The sequence below is a fragment of the Tachyglossus aculeatus genome, chromosome 11 (genome assembly GCF_015852505.1).
Source record: "Tachyglossus aculeatus isolate mTacAcu1 chromosome 11, mTacAcu1.pri, whole genome shotgun sequence".
NCBI classification, from domain to species: Eukaryota; Metazoa; Chordata; class Mammalia; order Monotremata; family Tachyglossidae; genus Tachyglossus; species Tachyglossus aculeatus.
In genome coordinates, this window is record NC_052076.1 from 476,435 (window position 1) to 502,074 (window position 25,640).

Genomic DNA, 25,640 nt, shown 5'->3' on the forward strand with positions numbered 1-25,640 from the left:
TAGGAGGGGGCGAGGTGATGGACAACCTTGAAGCCCAGGGTGAGGAGCTTCTGCCTGATGCGCAGATTGATTGGTAGCCACTGGAGATTTTTGAGGAGGGGAGTAATATGCCCAGAGCGTTTCTGGACAAAGATAATCCGGGCAGCAGCATGAAATATGGATTGAAGTGGAGAGAGACACGAGGATGGGAGATCAGAGAGAAGGCTGATGCAGTAGTCCAAACGGGATAGGATGAGAGCTTGAATGAGCAGGGTAGCGGTATGGATGGAGAGGAAAGGGCGGATCTTGGCAATGTTGCGGAGCTGAGACCGGCAGGTTTTGGTGACGGCTCGGATGTGAGGGGTGAATGAGAGAGCGGAGTCGAGGATGACACCAAGGTTGCGGGCAAGTCACTTAACTTCTCTGTACCTCAGCTCCCTCATCTGTAAAATGGGGATTAAGATTGTGAGCCCCCCTGTGGAACAACCTGATCACTTTGTAACCCCCCAGTGCTTAGAACAGTGCTTTGCACATAGTAAGTGCTTAATAAATGCCATTATTATTATTATTATAGTACAACAATAAACACATTCCATGCCCACAGTGAGCTTACGGTCTAGGGGCGGGGGAGGTAAACATTAATATAAATAAATAAATTACAGATGTGCACATAAGTGCTGTGGGGCTGGGAGGGGGGAAGAATCAGGGAGCAGAGGGGAGAAGAGGAAAGGGGGGCATAGTCAGGGAAGGCCTCTTGGAGGAGATGTGCCTTCAATAAGGCTCTGAAGGAGGGGTGTCTGTCAGATTTAAGGAGGGAGGATGTTCCAGGCCAGAGGCAGGATGTGGGCGAGGGATCAGTGGTGAGATAGATGAGTGTGAGTGATATAGTGAAGTAGGAGGGGGCGAGGTGATTGAGTGCTTTAAAGCCAATGGTGAGGAGTTTTTGTTTGATACAGAGGTGGATGGATAACCACTGGAGTTTTTTGAGGAGTGGGGAAACATGTCCTGAACATTTTTGTAGAAAAATGACCCAGGCAGCAGAGTGAAGTATGGACTGGAATGGGGAGAGACAGGAGGCTAGCAGGTCAGCAGCTGGGCTGATGCAGTAATCCAGGCAGGATAGGATGAGTGATTGTATTAACTTGGTAGCGGTTTGGATGGGGATATGTAAGTAATAATAATAATAATGATAGCATTTATTAAGTGCTTACTATGTGTGAAGCACTGTTCTTAGCACTGGGGAGGTTACAAGGTGATCAGGTTGCCCCACGGGGGGCTCACAGTCTTAATCCCCATTTTACAGATAAGGTAACTGAAGCCCAGAGAAGTGAAGTGACGTGCCCAAAGTCACACAGCTGGCAATTGGTGGAGTCGGGATTTGAACCCATGACCTCTGACTCCATCATCAATCATCATCAATCGTATTTATTGAGCGCTTACTATGTGCAGAGCACTGTACTAAGCGCTTGGGAAGTACAAATTGGCAACATACAGAGACAGTCCCTACCCAACAGTGGGCTCCAAAGCCCGTGTTCTTTCCACTGAGCCACGCTGCTCCTCTAAATGATGTGGGACTAGGTAGGGGGATGAATAAAGGGAGCAAGGATGACGCATAAGGGAGCGGGAGAAGAGAAATGGAGGGCATAGTCAGGGAAGGCCTCTTGAAGGAGATGTGCCTTCAATAAGGCTTTAAAGTGGGGAAGAGTAATTTTCAGATTTGATTAGGGAGGGCATTCAGGGAAGACCCGAGGCCGCTGAAGGGTGGAGCCCCAAGGTGTGAATGTGAAGTGGGCTGGCCTGACCAAGGAGCCCCTGGATAAAAGGGGCTAAAGTGCCCTGCTGGTTCTCCGGCTCTCGGTCAGACTCCTTAGCCCCTTGGCTCTCCAGCTCCACACCTCCTGCCGGTCCTGCCCCTGCCTGCCTGCGGTGGCCACGGCTCTGTCCGCCAACCGAGGGAGGACACACGGGTCCTGTCCATGGTCCACATGGTAAGCCCACTTCTCTAACCCCCAAAACCACTAAGTGGCAAAGCAATCTTCCTGGAGCCCGTCCCGGACAAAACTGCCTATCGAGTTCCAGGGCTGGGGATCAGTCAATCAATTGTATTTATTGAGTGCTCACTGTGTACAATGTAATAGTGTTGGTAGACATGTTCCCTGCCCGCAAGGAGCTTACAGTCTAGAGGATCAATCAGTCAATCAGTGGAATGTCCCGAGCGCTTACTGGGTGCAGAGGACTATCCTAAACCATTTGGAAGAGGACAACAGAGTTGATAGACACGATCCCTGCCCATAAAGGAGCTAACAGTCTACTATGTGCAGAGCATTGTACTGAGTGCTAGGAAGAGGACAATAGTGTTAATAATAATGGTGGTATTTAAGTGGTTACTGTGTGCCAAGCACTGTTCTAAACATTGGAGTAGCATTGAGAAGCAGCGTAGCTCAGTGGAAAGAGCATGGGCTTGGGAGCCAGAGGTCATGTGTTCTAATCCTGGCTTTGCCACTTGTCAGCCCTGTGACTTTGGGAAAGTCACTTAACTTCTCTGTGCCTCAGTTACCTCATCTGTAAAATAGGTACTAAGACCGTGAGCTTCGCGTGGGACAACCTGATCACCTTGTATCCTTCCAGTGCTTAGAACAGTGTTTAGCACATAGTAGGCGCTTAATAAATGCCATAATTATTATTATTATACAAGCTAATCAGATTGGACACAGTCCCTATCCCACATGAGGGCTCACAGTCTTAATCCCCGTTTTACAGATGAGGAAACTGAGGCCCAGAGAAGTGAAATAACTTGCCCACAGTCACACAATAGACAAGTGGCAGAGCCGGAATTAGAACCCAGGTCCCTCTGAATCCCAGGCCCATGCTCTATCCACTAGGCTTAAAAGATACCATAATTATTATTAATTACTATTATTATTAGGCCATGCAGCTTCCCAATAGAGTTCGTAGGAAGACAGACATTAAAATAAATGACAGAGGGGAAGTGACCGGTATAAGGGACTGTGTTATGGGGCCACTAGCAGAGGGTCTTTACAGACTGTTTGTTAGAAGCTTTTAAAACAATCTTCCTTGATTAGTCTGAGCACTGGTTTACTCACAACCCCAGGGAGCACTTATGAATCGATCAATCATTCAAGGGTTTTTATGGAGTGCTTACTGTTTCCAGAGCCTTGGATTAAGCACTTGGGAGAGTACAATACGGTAGAGTAGGTAGGCACAATCCCTGCCCCCAGAGATTTTACAGTCTAGAGGGTATTCCTCATTAGTACCCTGTTCCTGAAACATTAACCCTTGAACATAATCCCCTTTTCCTTCTGTCAGTAAATTATTTCAGGGTCTGTCTCTCCCAGCTGGATTGTTAACTCCTTGAGGGCAGGGATCAATCGACCAGCCTACTCTCCCAAGCGCGTAGAACCAATCAGTAAGTTCAACAGATGGAAATAAACTAATGCTTTTTCTTAATTCGTATTTCTATTTATGCTTTTCCCAAATTTGAGCGCCCCAGTGTTTTTCCTTGGATTCCAGCTACTGCCGCGAGTTGCACCATTTGTAAAGTGAAATCAGAATATGTTGTAGGGGAACCAGTTCTCCGTTGTTGTTTGAAAGCTTTGTGGTCTGGTAGGGAAAGAGGGGGAGGCTAGAGAAGCAGCATGGTGTAGTGGGGAGAGCATGGGTCTGGGAATCAGAAGGATCCGGGTTCTAATCCCAGCTCTACCACTTGTCTGCTTTGTGACCTTGGGCAAGTCACTTCACTTCTGTACCTTAGTTACCTCATCTGTGAAATGGGGATAAGACCATGGACTGCATCCTTCCAGATTACCTTGTGGGAATCCCAGCTCTTGGAACAGTAGTAAGCACTTAAGAAATGCCATTAAAAAAACAATCATCCCCCCAGCCAGCTAGATAACCAGCTCTCGGCTTTCAGCCTCCAGCCTGGATTAGGGCAAGGAAGAAAATGGGTCAAGCATGTAAGGGTTGGCTTAATTTTGTTCTGTTTTCATTTGCAAGCCCCCATTTTTCTCTCTCTTTATGGTTTATGAGCAGGAGCATCTAGAAGGAGATGGGATTTTAGGAGGGCTCTGAGGTGAGGAAAGCATGGTCTGTCAAAAACTAAAGGGAAGGGACTTCCTGGCCAGACAGGCAAGAGGTTGGTGGTGAGATAGATGCAACTGAGTGACAGCATGCAGTAGCCAGAGATGGGTTTCATTAAGTTCACAAGGGCGAGATTCATGTTCCATTTGTAAAAACTGTTCTGGATGCAAGTTGTCCTGGGTAACCGATAGCTCAGAGTTCTAGGGAGGCATGGGAAAGATTGAGCTTAAATTTCTCATCCTCTTTGTGAGAAATCTAGGGCTGTTTCTTATAGAAGTTCACAAAAACACAGTGACTAGTTTGTTTCATCCAAATTTAAGAGCAAATTTAACTTCCATTGGTCAAAAAATTTTCTGTAGTAACAGATTTGGTAAGAACAGTAACATCCAGTGAAGTTTTTAGAAAGTTTTTAGAAAGTGATTGTCTTAATAGTAATGGTAATTTTGGAATTTGTGTTTGCTCTATGCAAAGTACTGTACAGAGCGCTGGGGTGTAAGCAGAGTGGACACAGTCCCTGCCCCCACAAGGGTCTCAAACTCTAAGCGGGAAAGGGGAAAGGGTATAATATGGCCATTTTTACAGATGATGAAATGGAGGCACAGAGTAGTGAAGTAAGTTGCCCATGGTCACACAGCTGGAAATTGGTGGAGCCGGAATTAGAGCCCAGGTCTTCTGGCTCACAGGACCATGTTCCTTCCACTAGGCCATTCTTCTGAATTTGTAGTTCTCTGATTTGGCATTAGTTGGGCTAAACATCAAAATTCTTTCTTCCACTGAATGTGGAGTAAAGGAGTATATTGTTTTAGAGAGAAATATATCCTTGAATTCCAGATTTCCATAGAAATACATTTTCTTAGCAGATTGTAAGACTCTGTTAAGGTGGTAAGTTTGAAACTGTCAGAAATCTTTCTCTAGATTTTACTGTCCAGTGTAGGCAATCAGTGAATGGTGATGGTGGTGTAGGTGGCTATGATGGAGAAGATGAGGAAAAATATTTTGTTCATCTATTTAAACACAAAAAGACCTTGTGCAATAAAAGAGTTTTCTCTGCAGGCCGAGAGAATTAAAGTTTGTATATTAATGAGCAGTCTAAGGACCCTAAGCGCTCGACTGGGCAGGGAGGACCCTGAGTTAGTTGGGAGGGGTCTTGGATTCTGGCCTCTGCTTTCCCTGACCTCAGCTTTCTCAGAGGTAAGATGGGGATTGTCATTTCCCTATCAAGATAAATGAGCCGTGGTTGAAAGGGCATCCAGCTATCCTTCAGAGTAGAAGGGCTTTGGACCATTAGCTAATCAGCCCGGACTCCTCTCTTTGGTCTCTGTGGACAGATAATGTGTCACATTCCCCAGCTCTAGATAGGTAATCTTTTCAATCACCTTTCTGCCTGCCTGGCTGCCTGCCTGATCTTCATGCCTCTTGACTCTTGCTCCCACAACTGCACCCTGAACCCCAAGTCACAGAGGAATGGAATGACTCTTGTCTTCATCCTCCTGCTCCTCTTCATCCAAACCCCTTTTGGAGATCCTTAGGTGAAGGGCACTGAGACTTCCTGGGTTCATAGGTAATGCACCAAGAGCAACTAGTCAGGGACTCCCTTTCCCTCCGGGGAGCTCACCACGCTTCCAGTCGGGGATGGGGCAGACCAACCTTGCACGGATGCACGATGGGTCTGGTCCAGTCCCTTCCCTGCCACACAGTCGTAAGCGCGGTGACGTCTAAGCATCGTTTGCAGAATTTTCTGTTTTCTTTCATCCTGGCAGGTTTCCAAGAATTGGCCCATGGTCTTCACCGGGGGCGGGTGTCCATTGGTCCTCTGGGGTGGAAGATTTTTCACTTTTTAGTAGCAAGCAAGATGATCAAGTTGCCTTGAGTTGCCTTAGATGGGCAGAGCTAGCCCTCTGAGTGCAGAGGGCTGTACCGAGAGCTTGGGGGTGTACAGTAAAATTAGTAGATACAATACCTGCACCTGTGGAGTTACAGTCTACTGTGTCCAGAGCCCCGTATTGAACTCTGGGTAGAGGACAGTAGAGTCCGCAGGTGTGATAATAACAAGTATGGTACTTGTTAAGTGCTTACTGTGTTCCAAGCACTGTTCTAAGCTCTGGGGTAGCTACAAGTTAATCAGGTTGGACACAGTGTCTGTCCCATAAGGGGCTCACACTCTTAATCCCCATTTTACAGATGAGGTAACTGAGGCTCAAAGAAGTGAAGTGACTTGCCCAGGGTCACACAGCAGACAAGTGGCGGAGCTGGGATTGGAACCCATGCCCGTCTGACCTCAGGCCCGTGCTCTATCTGCTAAACCATGCTGCTTCCCTGTCCTTACCAGCCTACTATGTGCAGAGGGCTGTACTGAGTGCTGGGGAGAGGACAACAAAGTTAGTAGATATTGTTCCTGCCCTTAAGGGGCGTTCAGTCTACTGTGTGCAAAGCCCTGAACTTAGTGCTGTGCTGGCGAGAGCACTTAACAATATAGAGTTAGTAGACACCATCCCTGCCATCAAGGAGCTTTCAATCCAGCCCGGGAGGCAGACACAAAACATGTTAGAGAATGGAAGGAGGGTTAGGTGGATTAATAAGTGCTAAAATACTGGTGGAAAATTCCATCGCTACTTCCAGAAATGTGGCAGTCAGCAACTGTGCCTGCATGGTTCTGCATGGTTTGGAGGTGGCCAGCAAAGCCTCTCTTCAGGCCCTAGTGACTTCCTGGGGGAACTCTTTTCCACCTCCTCCCCTTTTACAATGCAGCCTTCAAGTCAGGGAGCCAACCTCCCTGTGGAGAAAGCGGCCATCCAAAACTCATGGAAGGATGGAGAGAAGCAGACTGCTTCTTGGCCACACAGCTTAATCATTAATTCATTCCCTGTGAAAAGAAACTAGCAGCCAGCTACTGACTGAACTTAGAACAGTGGATGGCTACTTCCTGATAAGGGAACCCTGAGCAAGAAGACAACTGATTAAAGGTCTCCCAAGGAACTTTCCAAGTGACACGCATACCTGCTATGTTCTCTGTAGAAGAGGAGTCAGGATGCAGTTATTATAATGATAGTAATGGTGGGGTTAAGCGATTACTGTGAGCCAAACACTCTACGAAGCACTGGCATAGATACAAGGTAATCATGTCAGACACAGTCCAACCTGTCCCACATGGGGCTCATCGTTTTAGTAACAGAGAGACCAGGTATTCGAATCCTCATCTTAGAGAGGAGAAAATCACGACACAGTGAAGTTAAATAATAATGATGATGATAATGGTGGTGTTTGTTAAGCGCTTACTATGTGCAAAGTGCTGTTCTAAGCGCTGGGGGTGATCCAGGGTAATCAAGTTGTCCCATGTGGTGTTCACCGCCTTAGTCCCCACTTTACAGATGAGGTAACTGTGGCACAGAGAAGTGAAGTGACTTGCCCAATGTCACAGCTGACAGGTGGTGGAGCCGGGATTAGAACTCACGACCTCTGACTCCCAAGCCCGTGCTCTTTCCATTGAGCCTTGCTGCTTCTCCCGGTGACTTGCCCAAAGTCACACTACTGGCAAGTGGCGGAGCCCGGACTAAAATGCAGATCCTCTGACTCCTGGGCCCAGGCTCTTTCCACTAAGCCAATACTGCTTGATTGGAAGTTTGTAAACTCCACTAGATTGTAAGCAACTTGATTGCTGGGATCATGTCTACCAAAGTCTACCGTAGTGTACTCTCCCAAGTGCTTAGTACAGTGCTCTGCACACAGTAAAGTCTCTTGGAGGAAAGGGATCATATCTACTAATTCTATTGTACTCAGCATTACGGTAGGGTGCTGTGCACACAGTGAGTACTCAGTAACTACGGCTGATAGATTATTTGCTTCTCAAGAGTTATAAAATCAAAAAGCGTAACATTTGAATCTGACTAAAAAGGAAAATGAGTAAGAGTTTGAGCAGTGAGAAGAGAGTTTTCCAAAGTTTCTTGATTGGAGGTCAGCACAGTAGTAATGGTTCTTTGTTTTTTTAATTCCATGCTGAAGGCACTGTGGAAGCTGAGACTTGACTGTAGTGGTTTGGGCACAATATGCCAGGAAACCTGGGTCCCTGGAGGGCAGTGATTTGCATTGTAAACACAGATCTGAGGAGACAACAAAAACCTAAACAGATTTCAGTTTCAATCTGAAAACAGCAACCTTTGTTTAAAAGCAGTCCTACCCATATAACTCCCCCTCTCACCACCTCCCCTTCCGTTTTTCATTTTTTTATGGTATTTGCTAAGCGCTTATTCTGTACTAAGCACTGGGGTAGATACAAACTAATCAAGTTGAACACAGGCCATGTCGTTCGTGGGGCTCATAGTCTTCATTCTCATTTTACAGGTGAGACACGGAGAAGTGAAGTGACTTACCCAAGGTCACACAGACATGTGGCGGAGCCAGGATTAGAACCCAGGTCCTTCTGACTACCAGGCCCGAGCTCTTTCCACTAAGCCGCGCTGCTTCTCGGACAGTTTCCTAGAAAGGAACAGAAAGCATAATGGGATAAGATGAGACCAGACCCAGAAGTTCAAGCTCACCCTCCCATCAGGCAGGCAAACAGCAGAGAGTGTGTTCCTGGTCAAATTAGGTGGATGCTTTCTGTGGCAATGGGGTATAGAGACCCGTTGGAAGAATTGGGTAAGGAGGAGGAGAACTCTAGACTGGAAGCTCATTGTGGGCAGGGAATGTGTCTGTTGTTTTGTTGTACTCTCCCAAGTGCTGAATATAGTGCCCTGCACACTGTAAACATTCAATAAATATGATTTGATTGAGTGATTGAGGAAGAGGAGGAGGAGGAACAGGAATACCTCTCTGGAGTTCCCAAAAGCCTTAACGTCAGAAGGTCCAATACTCTCCCTCGAGTCCACAGCTCTCGATCAGGCAATCAGTCACCCCAACCCTCACCCCAGTGTATTATAGGAATACAACAAAAGTCTCCCCCAAGTCCAAATACTGCTCCTTTGATGAAGTCAGTGGAAAGATTCAGTGAAGGCCCAGTTTCCATTTAACTCTGAGTGAAGGACAGTGTAGCGAGCTCCCCAGTACCATGACATTTGAAGGGAGGAAATGTTGTATCTCTCTGCTGATGTTTGATTGGCTGGAGAATGTAAGCATCTGGAGTGACTGACTACTACCCTCAGGGAAATAAAACAACAAAAAACTTCCCGTTCATTAGATCAGCCCAGGACAAACTCAAGGGTTGTTTGTGCCCACTCGGCAGCTGCGGTCACCAAGGGATGCATGAGCGGACGCCCTCCTGGAGGGCTTCAGAGTCTCCACTCCTGTTTCCGAGAAAGGAGAGACTCGGGGAAAAGCAGGTTTTAGCCATTCTGCCACAGTTTGCCCTAATCATGCCATTTCATGCTTCGTCCAGGTCAGCCTTAGGAATGTGTATTTTTGGAATCATTCAGTGATCCTTATTGAGCACTACTGTGTGTATTTTTTGAATCAGTCAACCAATGGTATTTATAGAGCACTTACTGTGTGCCTAGCCCTGTCTTAAGTGCTTGGGAGAGACCAATACAACAGCATTGGTGGACATGTTCACTGCATACAACGAGCCTTACAGTCTAAAGGGGAAAACAGACATTAAACATAGATAAATAAATTATGCAATGTACACATAAGCTTTGGGGAGGAGCAAGAGGTGAATACCAAATACTTAGAGGACAGATCTGAACAGATCTGCACCGTCGGAGAGAAACAAATGCCACTATCTCTACTTCGATGTCTCTCTGACACCTCAGGCTAAACGTGTCTAAAACAGAACTCCTTATCTTTGCACTCAAATCCTGTCCTCCCCCTGACTTTCCCATCACTGTAGGCAGCACCACCATCCTCCCTGTCTCACAACCTTGGCATTATCCTCAAATCATCTTCCTTATTCTGACAGATTCAGTCTGTCCCCAAATCCTGTCAGTTTTTCCTTCATAACATCACTAAAATCCTCCCTTTCTTCACCCAAACTGCTATAATGCTGATTAAGGTGCCTAGCCTGTGCTGCCTTGACTGTGGCATCAGCCTCCTCACTGACCTCTTTGCCTCCCATCTCTACCCACTGTAGTCCCTACTACTTCACTCAGATGCCCAGATCATTTTTCTGCAAAACTCTTCAGTCCATATTTCTCCACTCCTCAAGAGCCTCCAGTAGTTGCCCATTCACTTCCCCATCAAACAGAAACTCCTCATTGTCGGCTTTAAAGCACTCAGTCAACTTGCCCCGTCCTATCTTACCTTGTTGATTTCCTATTACAACCAAGCATACTCACTTTGCTCCTGTAACACCAACCTTGATATCTTGAGAAGCAGCGTGGCTCAGTGGAAAGAGCCTGGGCTTTGGAGTCAGAGGTCATGGGTTCAAATCCCCACTCTGCCAGCTGTGTGACTTTGGGCAAGTCACTTCACTTCTCTGGACCTCAGTTCCCTCATCTGTAAAATGGGGATTAAGACTGTGAGCCCCCTGTGGGACAACCTGATCACCTTGTAACCTCCCCAGTGCTTAGAACAGTGCTTTGCACATAGTAAGCGCTTAATAAATGCCATTATTATTATCATTATTATCTATTTTACTGACGACCCCTCTCTTCTTGCCTCTGGCCTGGAGCTCCCTTCTCCTTCATATCTGATAGACCGTTTGTCTCCCCATCTTCAAAGCCTTTTTAAAATTACATTTCCTCCAGGAGGCCTGCCCCGACAGTGCTCTCATTTCCCTTACTCCCTCTCCCTTCTTCATCACCCTGGCACTTAGATCTGAGCCTTCTAAGCACTTGATATTCACCCCACCCTCAGCCCCAGAGCACTTATGTCCATATCCCTCATTTATTTTAATGTCTGTCCACACTTCCAGACTCTAAGCTCCTTGTGAGCAGGGACCAAGTCCACCAATTCTGTTGTATTTTACTCTCCCAAGTGCTTAGACAATGCTCTGCATATAGTGAGCTCTCAATAAATGCAATTAACTGATTAAAATCCAGAGTAAGTAGCGAGATTGGTGTTCCTTTAAAGAAATTCTCATTTTCAATGGCAGGAAGCTGACATCATCTCAAGATCCCATCCCAGGGCCATCCCTCATCTAGCAAGCAGTCTGTGGTCTCTCTTCTGTCCCCTCCCTTTGTTCCCCTAAACTCCCATTCCATTCTCCATCCAGAATGTGTGTAGGTGCTCATCTCTATGTGACGCACACTATCACATCTCTTCCCCTCTTTTGCCAATGAAGCACGTTGGTTTTTTAGTTCATGTTCTTGCGTTTCTTCATGTGCGTGTATACAGTCTAGGTGACGAGATCCTTGCTGATCTAGAGAAAAGTGGTTTGAGTGAGCTCAGGAGCCTCTTTAATTCTACCAACAAAATATGCCCACGTTCCGCCCTTTTCCTCCCCATGACTGTTGTTGGAGCAAATATGGCTCATTTTTTGGTGACTGTGGGAACCACACCATAGTAATGCGGAATATTCCTGCAGCCTTTTCTCAGTGCCCTCTGGCAGTTTGAAACACAGTTTGGGATTGATGAGGCCAAGGCTTTGGTAAGCTCATTTCTAATAATAATGATAATAGTATTTGTTAAGCACTTATTATGTGTCAGACACCGTACTAAGCGCTCAGGTGGATAAAAGCAAATTGGGTTGGACACAGTCCCTGTCTTATGTAGGGCTCACAGTTCACTCCCCATTTTACAGATGAGGTAACTGAGGCACAGAGAAGGTAAGTGACTTGCCCAAGGTCACAGCAGAAAAGTGGCAGAGCTGGGACCAGAACCCATGACCTTCTGACTCCGAGGCCCGTTCTCTATCTACTATACCATGCTGCTTTCCTAAGCCATGTCTAGACTGAAAGCCCGCTATGGGCAGGGAACATGTCTACCAACCCTGTTGTACTCTCTCAGGTGCTTAATACAGTGGTCGGCACATGGTAAGCGTTCAATAAATAACAATGATGATGACGACGGAATGTTACCTGGAAAATGCTGACGTAACCTTCTGGTTTTGACTTTTGCAGGTTTCCAGTTCCACTTACAAGTACAGGAGTGAGGAGTTCAAGAGACAGTTCACACATCTCCCTGATTCCGAGAGGCTGGTGGTTGGTAAGAAGACACAACAATGAAAACTCCATCGCCCCAGTGGTGTTGTTGAAACAGAAAGGCTGGGGACGGTTTTAGCCTTTGCCCGTCCCAGCCAACATTTTTAAGGATAAGCTGCAACTGCACCTTTTGAAACGTCATAAAGTTTCACAAGATTGTGGGGAGGGGCGGTTGCTGGATTTTCAAAATTTCCAGTAGTAGCTGGGAAAATAGGCTGGAGGTAAAAAGTGGTCAGAATTCATGCCCGGAAATTTTTCCTGAGGACAATTCAGATGTGGCTTTCACAATCCAGTGTCATGTTTCTGAAAGCAGTAATAACAGGTTAAGGGTCGGCAGCCCTTTTATGTGTAGAAGAGCCAAGAAAATGAAACCCTTGAGCAAGTTGGTACAAGAAGAGTCAATCGTACAATTTAAACACACAAGAACAGTTTTCTTCCCCATGAATCTAAATGGCTCTCCTCTTCTCCCTTGCACCCTCTCCCACCACAGCTCAGGAGCCCACTGGGGTACAAGAAGAGTTGGGGGCAGCTCCAGGCCCCACGGGCATCGGTGGTCTTTGCTGAGCGCCCACTGGGTGTGCGAAACCCAGTCCTAAGTGCTGGGAGAGAATATGGTATACTGTCCCTGGCCCTCATGGGGTCCCCAGTCCAAAAGAAGGACCAGAAAGTGGGTGGGACAGATGAGGAAAAACCAGGCACCAGGACAAGGAAGCCCGGCTCCAGGACTCCGGGGCTCTGGGATGTTGCAGTTGATGGAGCTGGTGGCAGTCTCCACCTCCAGTGACCCAAGCAGGGCTCAGAGGAAGAAAGGCATATCATCTGATAGATCAGTCAGTCCATCGGTCACTGATGTTTGTCGAGCGCTTGGCTTGCTGAGTGCAGAGCCCGGTGCTAAGGTTTTGGGAGAGGGCCCAACAAGGGCCAGTCCATCTTCTTCCTCACTAGAGAGGTAATCCCATAGCTCTGCCAGCCCTCTGTAAAAGAAAAGTTAGTGTAGCACAAACTGCCAGTCAGAAAACATGTCCGTTTGTCATTTTAGTTGGTTTTGACTCAGAATCACATGATTTCTAGTTAGAACTCCCACAAAAATCTATCTGTCGAACTGACAGTAACCAGCAAGTAGAACATTTTAGTTGGCTTTTGTTTTATTTCTTATGATTAAAAATATGATAAATCTGAATGATTTTTAATGAAAAACAGTCCCCAAAGTGGACGGAACTCAGAATTAAAGGCTGCATTAGTTTACATTTGTGTCCAGGGTCACTTGGGCTGTTGGGTCTGTAGTCAGCTGCCCTGCTTATGTACATATCTGTAATGTATTTACTTGTATTAATGTCTGTCTCCCCCCTCTAGACTGTAAGCTCGTTGTGGTCAGGGAATGTGTCCATTTATTGTTGTATTGTACTTTCCCAAGCACTTAGTACAGAGCTCTGCACACAGTAAGCTCTCAATAAACACAACTGAATGAATGAATGAATGGGCTTTCCGAGGCCATAGAGGCAATGCTGTAGCCCTCTCCAAAACCTCACTCCATTTCCCCCCGGCTCATTCCTCCACACCCCCACATCCGATTCTTCCACACCCCACACTCCCACACTCCCACACTCCCACACCTCAGTCCTCCCTTCCTCCATGGAACCATTGAGGGTGACCAAGGGACTGAGGATGGCCCCCGGGGAACCTGGACAAGGAGCTTGCCCTTTGCCTTGGGAGTCCCTTCCTCTGCTCTTGCCCCCACCAGTCCCTTGTCCCCTGCACCCCTGCTCCGCCCCTTCCCATACCCCAGTCAGTCAACCATATTTATTGAGCGCTTACTGTATGCAGAGCACTATACTAAGCTCTTGGGAGAGTACAATATCACAGATAGATTTCCTGCCCAAAACGAGCGTACAGTTTAGAGGGCTTGAGTACAGCAATGCTTTAGAGGCTCCAGGTACCTTATGTCTGCAGTCAGTCAATCAATGGTTTTTATTGAGCCCTTATTGTGCACAGAGCACTGTACTAAGCACTTCGGAGAGTACAAAGCAACAGAATTAGCAGACACATTACCTGTGCATAACGAGTTTACAGTCTAGAGAGAGCCTTTCTGCAGAGACCCTTTCCACATCCCCTAGATGAGCCAGGTCTGAAAACAGCCATGGGTGAGCTCCAACACTGGTATTTAAGTGTTGGGTTTGAGGCTGTCGATGGGCAGCTGGGAGGGAAAGAATTCGGGGGCAGGATTTGGGGCCTGGGCGGGGGCTGGGCTCTGGACAGGTCTAGGGGTAGGATCTGGATACCTACTATTTGCAGCTGTTAAGATGAGAGACCCTTCTGCTTCTTTATAGAGATCCCCTGTAAAGTCCTGCCCATTTACAGATCTATTTTTTCATTTTGTCTGGAAGCTGTTTTAAAGCAGCTGAAGAACCCAGAATGACAATCTGTGAGGAAAAGGTCACCATCTGAAATATTCTGTTGGGAGCTGACATAAAATTGACATAATTTGGTTTATTCTGAAACTCTTAATGAAAGATGGGTCCCTGAATGCTATGGAAGTTTTTATCCACAGGGATGCAGTAATTTCCCCAGTCACTTCCCAGACAGAATCAAAGCACGGTTTAAGAAAGTAGAAGAGTTGCTGTGGGGAGTAGTTCTATAGGTCTCCCTCCCCTGGTGAAGATCAGGTCCACACCAAGGAATTGCTCCATTCCTATTAACTCATGTCATTTTCGCTTCTTTCGGCCTGGGGGAGTTGGTTTTTATTTGTAAAGGGTATCGATTATTTTGAAGTTACTCATTTCCTCTATTTGATCTTTCCTGTTCTTTTGTTTCTAGATTATGCCTGTGCTCTTCAGAAAGATATTCTGCTTCAAGGGCGTCTGTACCTCTCCGAAAACTGGCTGTGTTTCTATAGCAACATCTTCAGATGGGAAACGACGGTAAGCTATCTTCTCTTTTCCCTTCGTCGTAAGCGCTCCAGGCTCTCTTCCATTCTCTGAGTTCAAGGGGTCACCATGGTTGTTGGCTCTGGGTGTCCAGTGTCTTTGGGGGGTCCAGTGTTCGCTAGGTCAGACTCGGGGCCAAGCTCAGAGTTGGGCCCAGAATCAACTGGCTTCACGGTTGGCCTGTAGATTGTCTCCCGCCCCTTCCCTCCTCCCTCCCCAGAATCCACCCTCCTGTTCTCTACCGAATCACCTCACTGCCTCCAAAATGATTTCATTTTCCTAGGGTTTCACCAGCCAAGAAATGTATCTTCATAGTAAATGTTTCTGGTCAAACAGGCTAACAGGTGGTCTCGTAGGGCCAAACTTTGCAGCAGGTTGGAACGGTGCCATGCAGTCCTACCATCAGTGGTGCCCGTTATAGTCAGACAGCTAAAATGGAGAGGATTTGCAGGTCCGGTGGTCAGCTCCAGTCCCTACGGTTTAACCAAAGAGCTGTGTTAACGATGTCAATTGTCTGCTCTCAGTTTCCGCTCCCACTGGTCCACTTATAATCTGATGGGTATTAAGAACCTTAGGGAGATGATGGAAGAGACTGGGGAAAAGTCATCTACTTGTCTGCCAGGATTTGTCTCCATGAACATTGAAGTAATCATCCCCTGGCCATCCTGATGGTGAACTGTGAATTTCTAGGCCTCGGAGCTTTTTCCAACTACTTTAAATCTGTTTTTGTGTCCAGATTTCCATCGCCTTGAAGGACATCACCTTTATGACAAAGGAAAAAAACTGCTTGGCTCATTCCAAATGCCATCCAGATCGGCACGGAGGGTGAAAAGGTGCAGAAACCATCCCAATTTGGGTGCCTCTCCCCCCATCACCGTTCCTATCTTTTGGGATCCCCACACCATTGCCCTCTCAGCTCCCATATGAGACCAGGGGGAGGATGGAGTTGGATGAGTTGTTGGAACAGGGGTGAGGGTGGGGCTGGTGCAACTAAGGAAGCAGCATGTATCATGCCCCTAGTGCTCTCTGCCTTCTGGGAATCCCGGCCCCACTTTGGGACCAAAATGCATGATGCAAAATGCTGAACCTAGGCCACTCCTTCCTTCTGCAGTTCTTTTTTACATCATTCGGGGCTCGGGACAGGAGCTACCTCAGCATCTTCAGACTCTGGCAGAACGTGCTCCTAGACAAGGTAAGCCCTGTTACTGCCAGCGGACATCAGTAGGTGTGCCCGGGGTGCCTGGGAGCTGACAAGCTGGGCCCGGCTTCTGATCCAATCCTTGATCCCTCTTCAGGCTGGGAATGGCAGCAAAGTGATACCAGACCAGCAGATGATGTTGGTCAGAAAGGTCCTGTGCGGGGGGTCAAGTAAGTGCTCTCCACACGCACATGCGCGTGCGCACACACACACACACACACACACGCACGCACGCACTCACCCTCTCACACACACACATGCCTCTGTCTATTCCAAGACAACCTGCAACCAAAGAAACTTAGAGTAATTTCACCAGGTAGGTGTTTCAATGAAAAGAAATGAAAAGGCATGCTAGGGGCCACCAGCTGTGTGTTTTTATTAAAGTAAAAACTGGTGGCATTTGAACAATGTATTTTTACCAGATTTTTGTCTAACAAAGAGGATCAGAAGTGGCGGCAACCCTTTCAGGAGAGCTAGATGAGAGGGTGGGTCTCCTTGTAGGGCTCAGGGCACATGGAATCTGTGCTTAAAACCAACCATCACACTGATCTTATGGTTGTTCCAGAACGAGTGACTTCTGAAGTAATGCTTCATTCCCTAAGGCTGCTCAAATGCCTTTGAGAGTTGGCCAGTAGGAGCTTTGGCGCCGAGAAAAGTAGTGACCATTGGTCCATGGCTCACCCTGCATCCACGGCCCCTGGACTGGACAATGAGAGTGCCCCATCCAGCCTTTCTGTGACCATCCACACTTCAAGCCTCCGTTGGAGTCATTTCCGGCGTTTCTTGGCTGCCTTCCCATCACGCTTGACGCACTTCCCCCGCAAGCATGATGTTATGTTGAGCTGGGTACTGATTTGCTGAAACACCCAGTCCTGGGGTCCACAGATCACGGCCAAATGAGAAAGCAGCTCAGTGAGGTTGAAGCGCTTCCTGGCAGAAGGGGCAGCATGGTGTAGCAGAAGGAGCGTGGGGCTGGGGGTCAGGAGATCCAGTTCTTTCTACACCAGTTCTGTCCCTGGCCTGCTGGGCCACTTTAGATAAGTCACTGGCCCACTCTAGACAGGGCCTGTAGAATGGAGATGAGAACGCCTACATCTCCCCTATTCCTCCCAGGGGTGGGGTAAGGTTCAGATAAGATCACTGATATGGAAGCACTTTGGAAAGCAGAAAACGTGCTGTGGAAATTCAAGGACTTTTTTCTTGAGAGTTTTGAAAGAGTAATAAGGAATACCTCCAAACTCGTTGGTTTCTTGAGCACCGGTTTCAGCATGTGGATTTGCAGGAGCTAAAAGAAGTCAAGCTTTGGGTAAGCCAGAATTTTAGGAAAACTTGAGACCGTGCCTACACCGTACACCCACCCCCACCAGTCTTGCCCCAGCCCAGTGCCTTTTGGGACTACAGGAAGCAAGGGGATGACTGGGGAAGAGTCTGCAGGTTAACAAATTTTGAGAAGCAGTGTGGCCTAATGGATAGAGTGTGGGCCCGGGAGTCACAAGACCCGTGTTTTAATCCAAGCTCCGCCATTTGTCTTCTTCTGTGTGACCTTGGGTAAGTCATTTCACTTCTCTGTGCCTCAATTACCTTATCTGTAAAATGGGGATTACGACTGTGGGACATGGACTTTGTCCAACCCAGTTAGCTTATATCTACCCCAGCGCTTAGTGCAGGGTCTGGCAGATAGTAAATGCTTAACAAATACCATTAAAGGAAAAATGAAAAAAAAAAGCAAACATGTTTTTGGTGAGGGACTCCTGGTGGCCATCTGAAGATTGCCCTGGTGGCACCCGGGGTCTGGCATAGATCTCTGATTCTCAGCGAGTTTGTGATCCGAGAGCTCTGCCCCCAACGGAATCCAGCGGAACCCAGTGGGGCTTCGGCTTGCTCCATGTGGCCAAGCCTGGCCTGGCCCAGAACAGGTGGAAGAAGAGTGCGTCAGCCAGGCAGAGAGACAGATTTGGGAGTGAGCCCCAAGGAGGTGGTGGTGAGCAGAAACTGGTCAAGGGGCTCAGGGTCGGACCGGTGCCGCCAGGTCCAGGCGCTGGCCTTTTCCTCCCCTTCGTAAGGACTGAATTAGCAGTTGAGCCAAGTTGCTGTTGGGGGTAGGGGGATGTTCCTGACCAGTGAATGCTTTTGGGCAGGAAGCTGGACAAGGAGAACAGACAGATGCCAGGCCCTTGCACCCAGTGGCCCAACAAGCCTGGACCCGATGTTCCAAGCTCACCAGACTGGCGATCTCCCTGGCGGCATGGAAGGAGTGAAAAGAAGAATGAAGCAGGGAACCCCAGCCAGCTTGGAGGGAGGAAGCCTTCCAAAAAGAATTCCATCATTGCAAAGGCACCCTCCCTGCTGCTGAAATAGCCAGATCAGAGTAGAGGTGAGCTCAATAGAGATGAGCTAAACCTCCCTTGACCTCCTCTCCAAGACCAAAAACTTCCTTCCGGCTTGATCTCGAGTCTTCATTGCCAACCTCAGGGCGGTTGCCCCGGCAGCCCAGCTTGGGCCAGACATGCTGCGTCTTCGACTAGTGAGGCCCATTGAAGGCCCCTTGCAGAAAATGGGAGCTGTGCCTTTAACCAGAACCTGTTTACCTGTCATCCTCCCAGAGGAGTGGCTTAGAAACCAGTCCAGCAAGGTGGAGCTTTGCACTCGCCTGTCGGTGGGACCTGCAACCTTGAGAATTGTGCTGATGCCACCGTAGAGTAGGAGCGGGGCCAGAGAGAGGCCAGGGAGCCCTTGGAAGGTCGGGCTGTAGGAACAGCTTCACCTGGCAGAACCGGAAGCCCTAGAAGAGTGGTGGTGGACCCCCGCATGGGAGCATTTGGAGTCTGCCCTGGGGTCCCCAAGGAACTCTGTGAGGGCCGGAAGGAGCGCAGAGGGGGACAACACGCCAAGCTGCTTGGGCCACAAAGTGATCCGGCCAGTTCGAGCCTTCTCCAGCAGGTGCAGGATTCTCCTTCGTCTCCTCCCAAAGGGCACGGGGGCTGCCTGCCCTCTTACCCACCTGCCATTCCCAGGTAGATGTACTCTTTGTTTCTAGAGCCTTAGCAGTCTGGGACAGAACTAAAGCCGGCTGATCCCAAGGGAAAGACCCCTCCCGGCTCTGATTATCTGTTGATGGAGTTGGGAGGCTAGGCCGGGGCTGCCGTCCAAAGGGAAATTTGCCAAGAGGTGGTAAGCAGCCACAAATGGGCCAACTGGCCAGCATGGCATCTGGACTCACATCCCAGAGGAACATCAGGGCCAAAGGGAGCGTTTTAAACAAACCCACATCCCCAATCCCTGTACGTTTTTCTGTAAGCGCAATCAGAAAGGCCATTTGGCCCTGTCCAACCAAATTGCCAATTTGGCAATTTGGCAACTCAGGCCCTGTTCCCATGTCCAGGCCATCCGGCATCCCTATGGGATGGCTGGGGCCCTGGGGAATCCGAGCCCTCATCCCCAGTTTCGTGTCAGCAGGGGCCATTTCCAGCTGCACACCCACTCCCCTGACCCACCAACCCCAACCTGTCCCAGGGCCCAGTCTGATTTTTGTTCATTTGGAGCCTCAGCATCTCGGGCCACACCAAACCACTCAACTTTCTGTCCAAATGCAGCCACATTTATTCATGGCCCAGCAACTCACTGAACTCTGGTCCAAGGTCTTGTTCCCCCGCTGATTTCAGGACAGTTTGAGTGGGAACCATCTTTTGGCCACTCCTCTTGCATTGGGGGTGGACCCTAGATCCCGACTCTCTCCTGCTCTGTGAGCCGCTACCGTGGAAAAGCAGAGCAGGCCGAAGAGATTTCATGGAGGGGAAGAGTCGGAAAGAGGAAGGGTGGTTGGCTCCAGCACACATGGAAGCTCTGCAGAGGTCCTAAGTGCTGAAACCCTTGCTTGTCACTCTCCAGAGAGGGATTCCCTAGGCAAAGTTCCAGGTTCTGTAGCATCTAGGCCCCAGATCGGCCACAGGCTGGTGTTCTCAGAGAGGGAAGGATATTGCCTCTGAGCATGTGTGCACATCTGGAAATATGTCCAGGATTGAGTTCATCTGCAACCAGAGCCATAGAGAATGGGATATATCGTGATCTCTTGGTGCCTTGGGCAAGTGGGTCGTGCTTTGCCAACCACTAGCCTTTGCATTTACTGGGTGACAGAGTTCCCTGAGCTCTAATGACAGTAATGATGGCACTTATTCAGTCACCCCTTACTCTGTGCTAAGCGCTGAGGTAGATACAAGATTTTTAAGTGAGACCCAGGCCCCACTCCCACACACAGTATAAGAGGGAGGAAGGGCCTAGCTCTTACCCCATTTTTTGAGTGAGGAAACTGGGGTTCTGAGAAGTCAGGTGACTTGTCCGGGGTCCTACAGCAGGCTGGGGAAGGGGTGGGATTAGAACCCAGGTCTCCGGACCCCGGTCTCAGGCTCTGCCCCCAGGCCGCCTCCGGTTTAAGCAAGATTGCTTGGCCACATTCCTATTTCCCAAGTCAGTCAGTCAATCGTATTTTTTGAGTGCTTACTATGTGCAGAGCACTGAAATAAGCACTTGGGAGAATACAGCATGACAGTATAACAGACAGATTCCCTGCCCACAATGACCTTTCAGTCTAGAGGGGGAAACAGACGTTAATATAAATAAATAAAATACTTGCATGCATACAAGTGCTGTGGGGCTGGGAAGGGGGAATGAGTGAAGGGAGCAAGTCAGGGTGATGCAGAAGGGGGTTGAAGTAAAGGAAAAGAGGGTTTAATCAGGGAAGACCTCATGGAAAAGATGTGCCTTCAATAAGGCTTTGAAGCAGGGGAGGGTAAATGCGCTCAGGGAGGCAGCCGAGTGTGGGTGGAGCAATGGGGGCAGGGCCCAGGGCAACATTGCCTGGCCCGAGGTGCTCACCCTGAGCAGTTGGTGGGTAGGCTGCTGCCATTTGCAGTGCTTTCAGACTACCTGCCATCCTGGACCAAAAAAGTTGCAGGTTGACTTTGGCCCAAGCTCAGGTGCCAGCACCAGAATAATATATGTAGTTTTCGGCTTTCAGGTCTGCGTCAGAGGTAGTTGGTGGGTGGTGGTTGCCCCAAGAGGGGAGGGAGGGTGCCGTTCTCTGGACTGAAACGAGAGAAGTGAAGCCCCTGCCTCCACATTGGCTCACGCGATGATGGACTTTCTGCTGTTCTTTCAGAACCTGACCAAGCAGGAGTTCTGGCAGCTGGTTCAGCAGAGCTATGGCACTGAGCTGGGCTTAAATGCAGAAGAGATGGATAACCTGTCCTTGGCCTCAGAGGAGAGCTGGCAGACCAGGTATGGCTGAAACAAGAGGAAAGGGTTGCCGATGTCCATCTCTGGGCCTGGGCTTCAGAATGGATTTCCCGCTGAGTGTCTGCAGCTCCTGGTCCCATCGTTCTGCCTGCCCTGGGGCGGAGATGGACTCCCCTTCCACGCAGGGCAGGGAGGTTCGTAAACAGGATGCGTGGAAGGTGCTTGCTCCGAGTCCGGAGAGACCAAGCACCAGTCCGGATGGGGCCAGGCTGAACCAGGAAAGGATGAGGGGCTGCTCCAGGGGCCGACCAGACAAGCTACCACTTACTGCCCCCGTCCCTTGCAGGACGTCCGAGGAGTGGCTAAAGGATGGAGGGGGTGCTGTGCGGCTCCTCTTGGGACTCTAGGGGGATGCTTGGAGCTGGGGCATTCCTGGGTCTCCCAATATGCTGCCCCTGCCTCACCCCTTTTCCTCTCAGCCCTGCTGGTCTGGGGAGTGGGCACACAGCCTTAGGATTTGGCCCTCAGCAAAAAGTAATTTGGGAGAGGCTTGGAGGTGCCAGGCTCCTGGGGCAGGGAGAGATTTTGGGGTGCCAGGCTCTTGAGGCACAGGGCTCCTTGGGGTGAGGGGAGGCTTGAGGTGCTATGCTCCTGGGATGGGAGAAGGCTCAGGGCACTAGTTTCGTAGAGCAGGGGGAGGCCTCGGAGTACCGGGCTGCTGTGGTGGGAGGAGGCTCAGGACACCGGACTCATTCATTCATTCAATCGTATTTATTGAGTGCTTACTGTGTGCAGAGCACTGTACTAAGCACTTGGGAAGTACAAGTTGGCAACATATAGAGACGGTCCCTACCCAACAGCTGGAGTTAGGGAACTGGCAGAGGCTCAGCATTTCTCACCCCTTCCCTCTGGTTGGATTCCTGAGCAGCGTGGCTCAGTGGAAAGAGCACAGGCTTTGGAGTCAGAGGTCATGGGTTCAAATCCTGGCTCCGCCACTTATCCGCTGTGTGACTTTGGGCAAGTCACTTAACTTCTCTGTGCCTCAGTTACCCCATCTGTAAAATGGGGATTAAGACTGTGAGCCCCACGTGGGACAACCTGATCACCCTGTAACCTCCCCAGCTCTTAGAACAGTGCTTTGCACATAGTCAGCACTTAATAAATGCCATTATTATTATCATTATTATTATTATTATTATTAAAGATGCCCCTTTGGCGTCTGTCCTGCTGTGACCTTTCCCTCAGTAACTGGGAAGTTGACATCCACTCAGAAGGTACTTGGCAAACAAGCTTTGGGATGTTCTGATCGAGCTTCCCCTATAGATAGCAATCAGGGATTGTTCCGTTGCCCCTTATCATAGCAATCCAGGATTGTTTTGGTGCTCACACCTGTGCAGGTGTGTGTGAAGAAACTCTGATTCAAATCTCGATTGGAGCCTGGCCAGAGCTGCCCCTCCCACGGGCCTGATGCCATTAGGGGCTTCGTCTGCTGTCTCCTGTGGGAGGGGCCGAGCACCTGCTCTTCCGCCCTGATATCGTGGCATTCCGATGTAGGACTCCGGGGCGGAGCAGCTTTGACGAATCCGGGGAAAGAGAGGAGAAGCTGTCCAAGTCCGTCAGTTTTTCCCGAGAGCCTAGTCTGCGGTTCCCAGAGACCGAGTCACCCAATGGTGGCTCCCCAAGTGGGGTGAGTATTGGGGAGATGCTTCAAGGGCGGGTTCCTTGCAGCCAGCGCAATTTATAGAGTCCACACTGTCCATGCCCAGACCCAGACACTGGCACACATACGTGCACACGCAGAATTCCAGCATATTCTGATCCTATCACTCACATGGTTGGAGAAATATCAGGTGCAGAGATTCTGGATTATTTGCAGAAGTGGATATAAACTGCCTTTGAAGGATAATGGGGTTCCTTCCTCTGGCACAGCAGGGTTTCCCCATGTAATGTCCTTGTTGGCCAGAGCAATCAGTCAACCAGCCAACACCCCACCTGCCTGCATGTTCCAGGCCTGGGATCTGAGTAGGTCGCCTCCCCAGCCTGGTTGCAGGGAGCAAGGTGCCCTGAAGCTCCAGCACTATTGCCGGGAGTGGGCGGTGAAGTGGTAGGAGCCTGCGGGTTGGCCATAGGTACCCCAGAAAGTCTCTCAGTGCAGGAGTCCCCTCCGGAATGACCCTCACTACCTCTCCCCAGCTTGGATCCGCCCGCTGTCCGGGGAGCTGTAAGATGGGCCAGCGGCTCTATTTTCCAGCTGTCTCACAATGGGTATCAAGTTCCCCACTGGGTGTCAATTTCGCCAGGCCATGAGACAGGCTGAGCAAAGTGCTGCCTCCAGTCTCAACTCTCTCTGCCTGTCTCCTACCGCCCGCGTGCGGCCCACCACCCAGGGAGTCCTCGAGGGCAAGTCACCACTGGGCGCGTCCAGGGGGTCCATCCTGATCTGTGGCCGCAGCAGCAGGAGGGCAGTTGGAGCAAGGCCTGGCACTTGGCCAATGCTTTATTTCTAAGAATGGTCTTGGGATTCACCTCCTTTTCCAAGGTGGCTTGCGTTCTTGAGGGAGCCTGACTGAAGCAGGAGGAGGCGTATAAACTGAGTCCCGAACCCCAGTGGGATTGGGTCAAGCCACTTCAGGCTCTGAGGTGGGTCACAGGGTTGCTCTGGCTCCATTCCCTGAGCCGAGGGCCTTGCTTGCCATCGGACCAGCTCGAGCACAGCGGCGTCTGGGCAACCAGGATGGCTTGAGGCCAGAGGCGAGTGGGGCTTCCTAGTCCAGAGAGCGAACGCTAGTGTGTGCCCAGGTGGCAGTCGGGGCGGAGCTTCAGAATTTGGTCAGGTTACGTTGTTCCGTCCTATCAGGCCTGCCCAGGTGGCTTCCGGGGACCAGGCAGCATGGGGAAGTGGTAGGCAACAAGGCCATCTCCCCCACTCCCCGAAGGAGATGGAAGAGCCCCGGATTGGGACCTTGGATACTGAGGGCAGAAGACAACGACTTCGTGACCACTGGCCCCAGCCTAGTCCCCAACTCGCTGACCAGCCAGTTGGTGGCTGAAGCCCCTGGGCCCCTTCAGCTCCGTCTGGAGGATGGTGGAAGTCAGAGGGCAGAGAGTTTTTCCTCAGAAGGCAGCTAATGATTTTTCTCAAGCCCCTGCCCTCCCAAAGAGGGGTTGGCATTTTTGTTATGAGTGTTGTGGTTGTTGCCAGCCAGGTCCCACGTTGTCAAACAGCTCTCACGAGTTAACAGCCGTTTGGGGCCCGCAGACCATAGGAGAGTTCGAGTAGCCACCTGATCTTTGAATGCTGACAGCATGTGACATAGCCCAGCGAGGCGATGCACGTCAGAACCTTAGAAACACTCAACTGGGCCCGGCCAATTCTCCTAGCAAACTCTGTCTCTGCCAGTGGCCTCGTAAGACACTCAGGGGTCCAAGGTGAAAGTTCCCTTCCCTCCTTGGCTTCAGTCAACCTGGTAAATGACATGCTGCCAGAAATCCCAAATATTCCTTCTAACACCCAACTGGGAGCCTTTAAGCCAACAGCCAAATCTGGCTCCAAGTGACCAATATCTTCTACCTGCCTGCGGTCCCCAGCCCATACACACCCTCTCGACTATTAAGAAGATTTCCCAAGAGCTGATTAACTGGGTTTGGAGGTCATGCTGTGAAAGATTGCCCTGTAGTGTAAATATTGAATCAGTCACCAGTGTTGTTGAGCTCTTCAGTCTCTGTGGAGCCCTTTGTTAGCCATTGAGCTAGTTAGAGGAAGTAGAGGATATGGCCCCTGTCCTCAAAGGCCCTACAATCTAGGGAGGCAAATAACCGAGGTGTCAATAAATACCCAGGAGCAGTCACATCCTCCAGTTCATAGAGGCCCCCTGACATTGAGTTGAGGCTGAGCATGGTGTAGTGGACAGAGCACGGGCCTGGGACTCAGAAGGTCATGGGTTCTAATCCCGGCCCTGCCACTCGTCTGCTGTGTGACCTTGGGCAAGTCTCTTCACTTCTCTGGGCCTTACTTCTCATCTGTAAAAAGGGGATTGAGACTGTGAGCCCCACGTGGGCCAGGGACTGTGTCCAACCCAATTTGCTTGTATCCACCCCAGCGCTTAGTACAGTGCCTGGCACTTAGTAAGTGCTTAA

General features: G+C 49.6%; 1 protein-coding gene across 1 annotated transcript in view; it reads left to right on the forward strand.

Moving 5' to 3' along the window:
* GRAMD1C (GRAM domain containing 1C) overlaps positions 1-25,640 on the forward strand; it is a 59,112-nt gene that overhangs the window by 11,691 nt on the left and 21,781 nt on the right. The window contains 7 exon segments of the mRNA XM_038754117.1: positions 12,069-12,153; positions 14,964-15,067; positions 15,810-15,851; positions 15,853-15,906; positions 16,185-16,265; positions 21,427-21,545; positions 23,058-23,190. Of these exon segments, the coding sequence (XP_038610045.1) occupies positions 12,069-12,153; positions 14,964-15,067; positions 15,810-15,851; positions 15,853-15,906; positions 16,185-16,265; positions 21,427-21,545; positions 23,058-23,190 (618 nt within the window).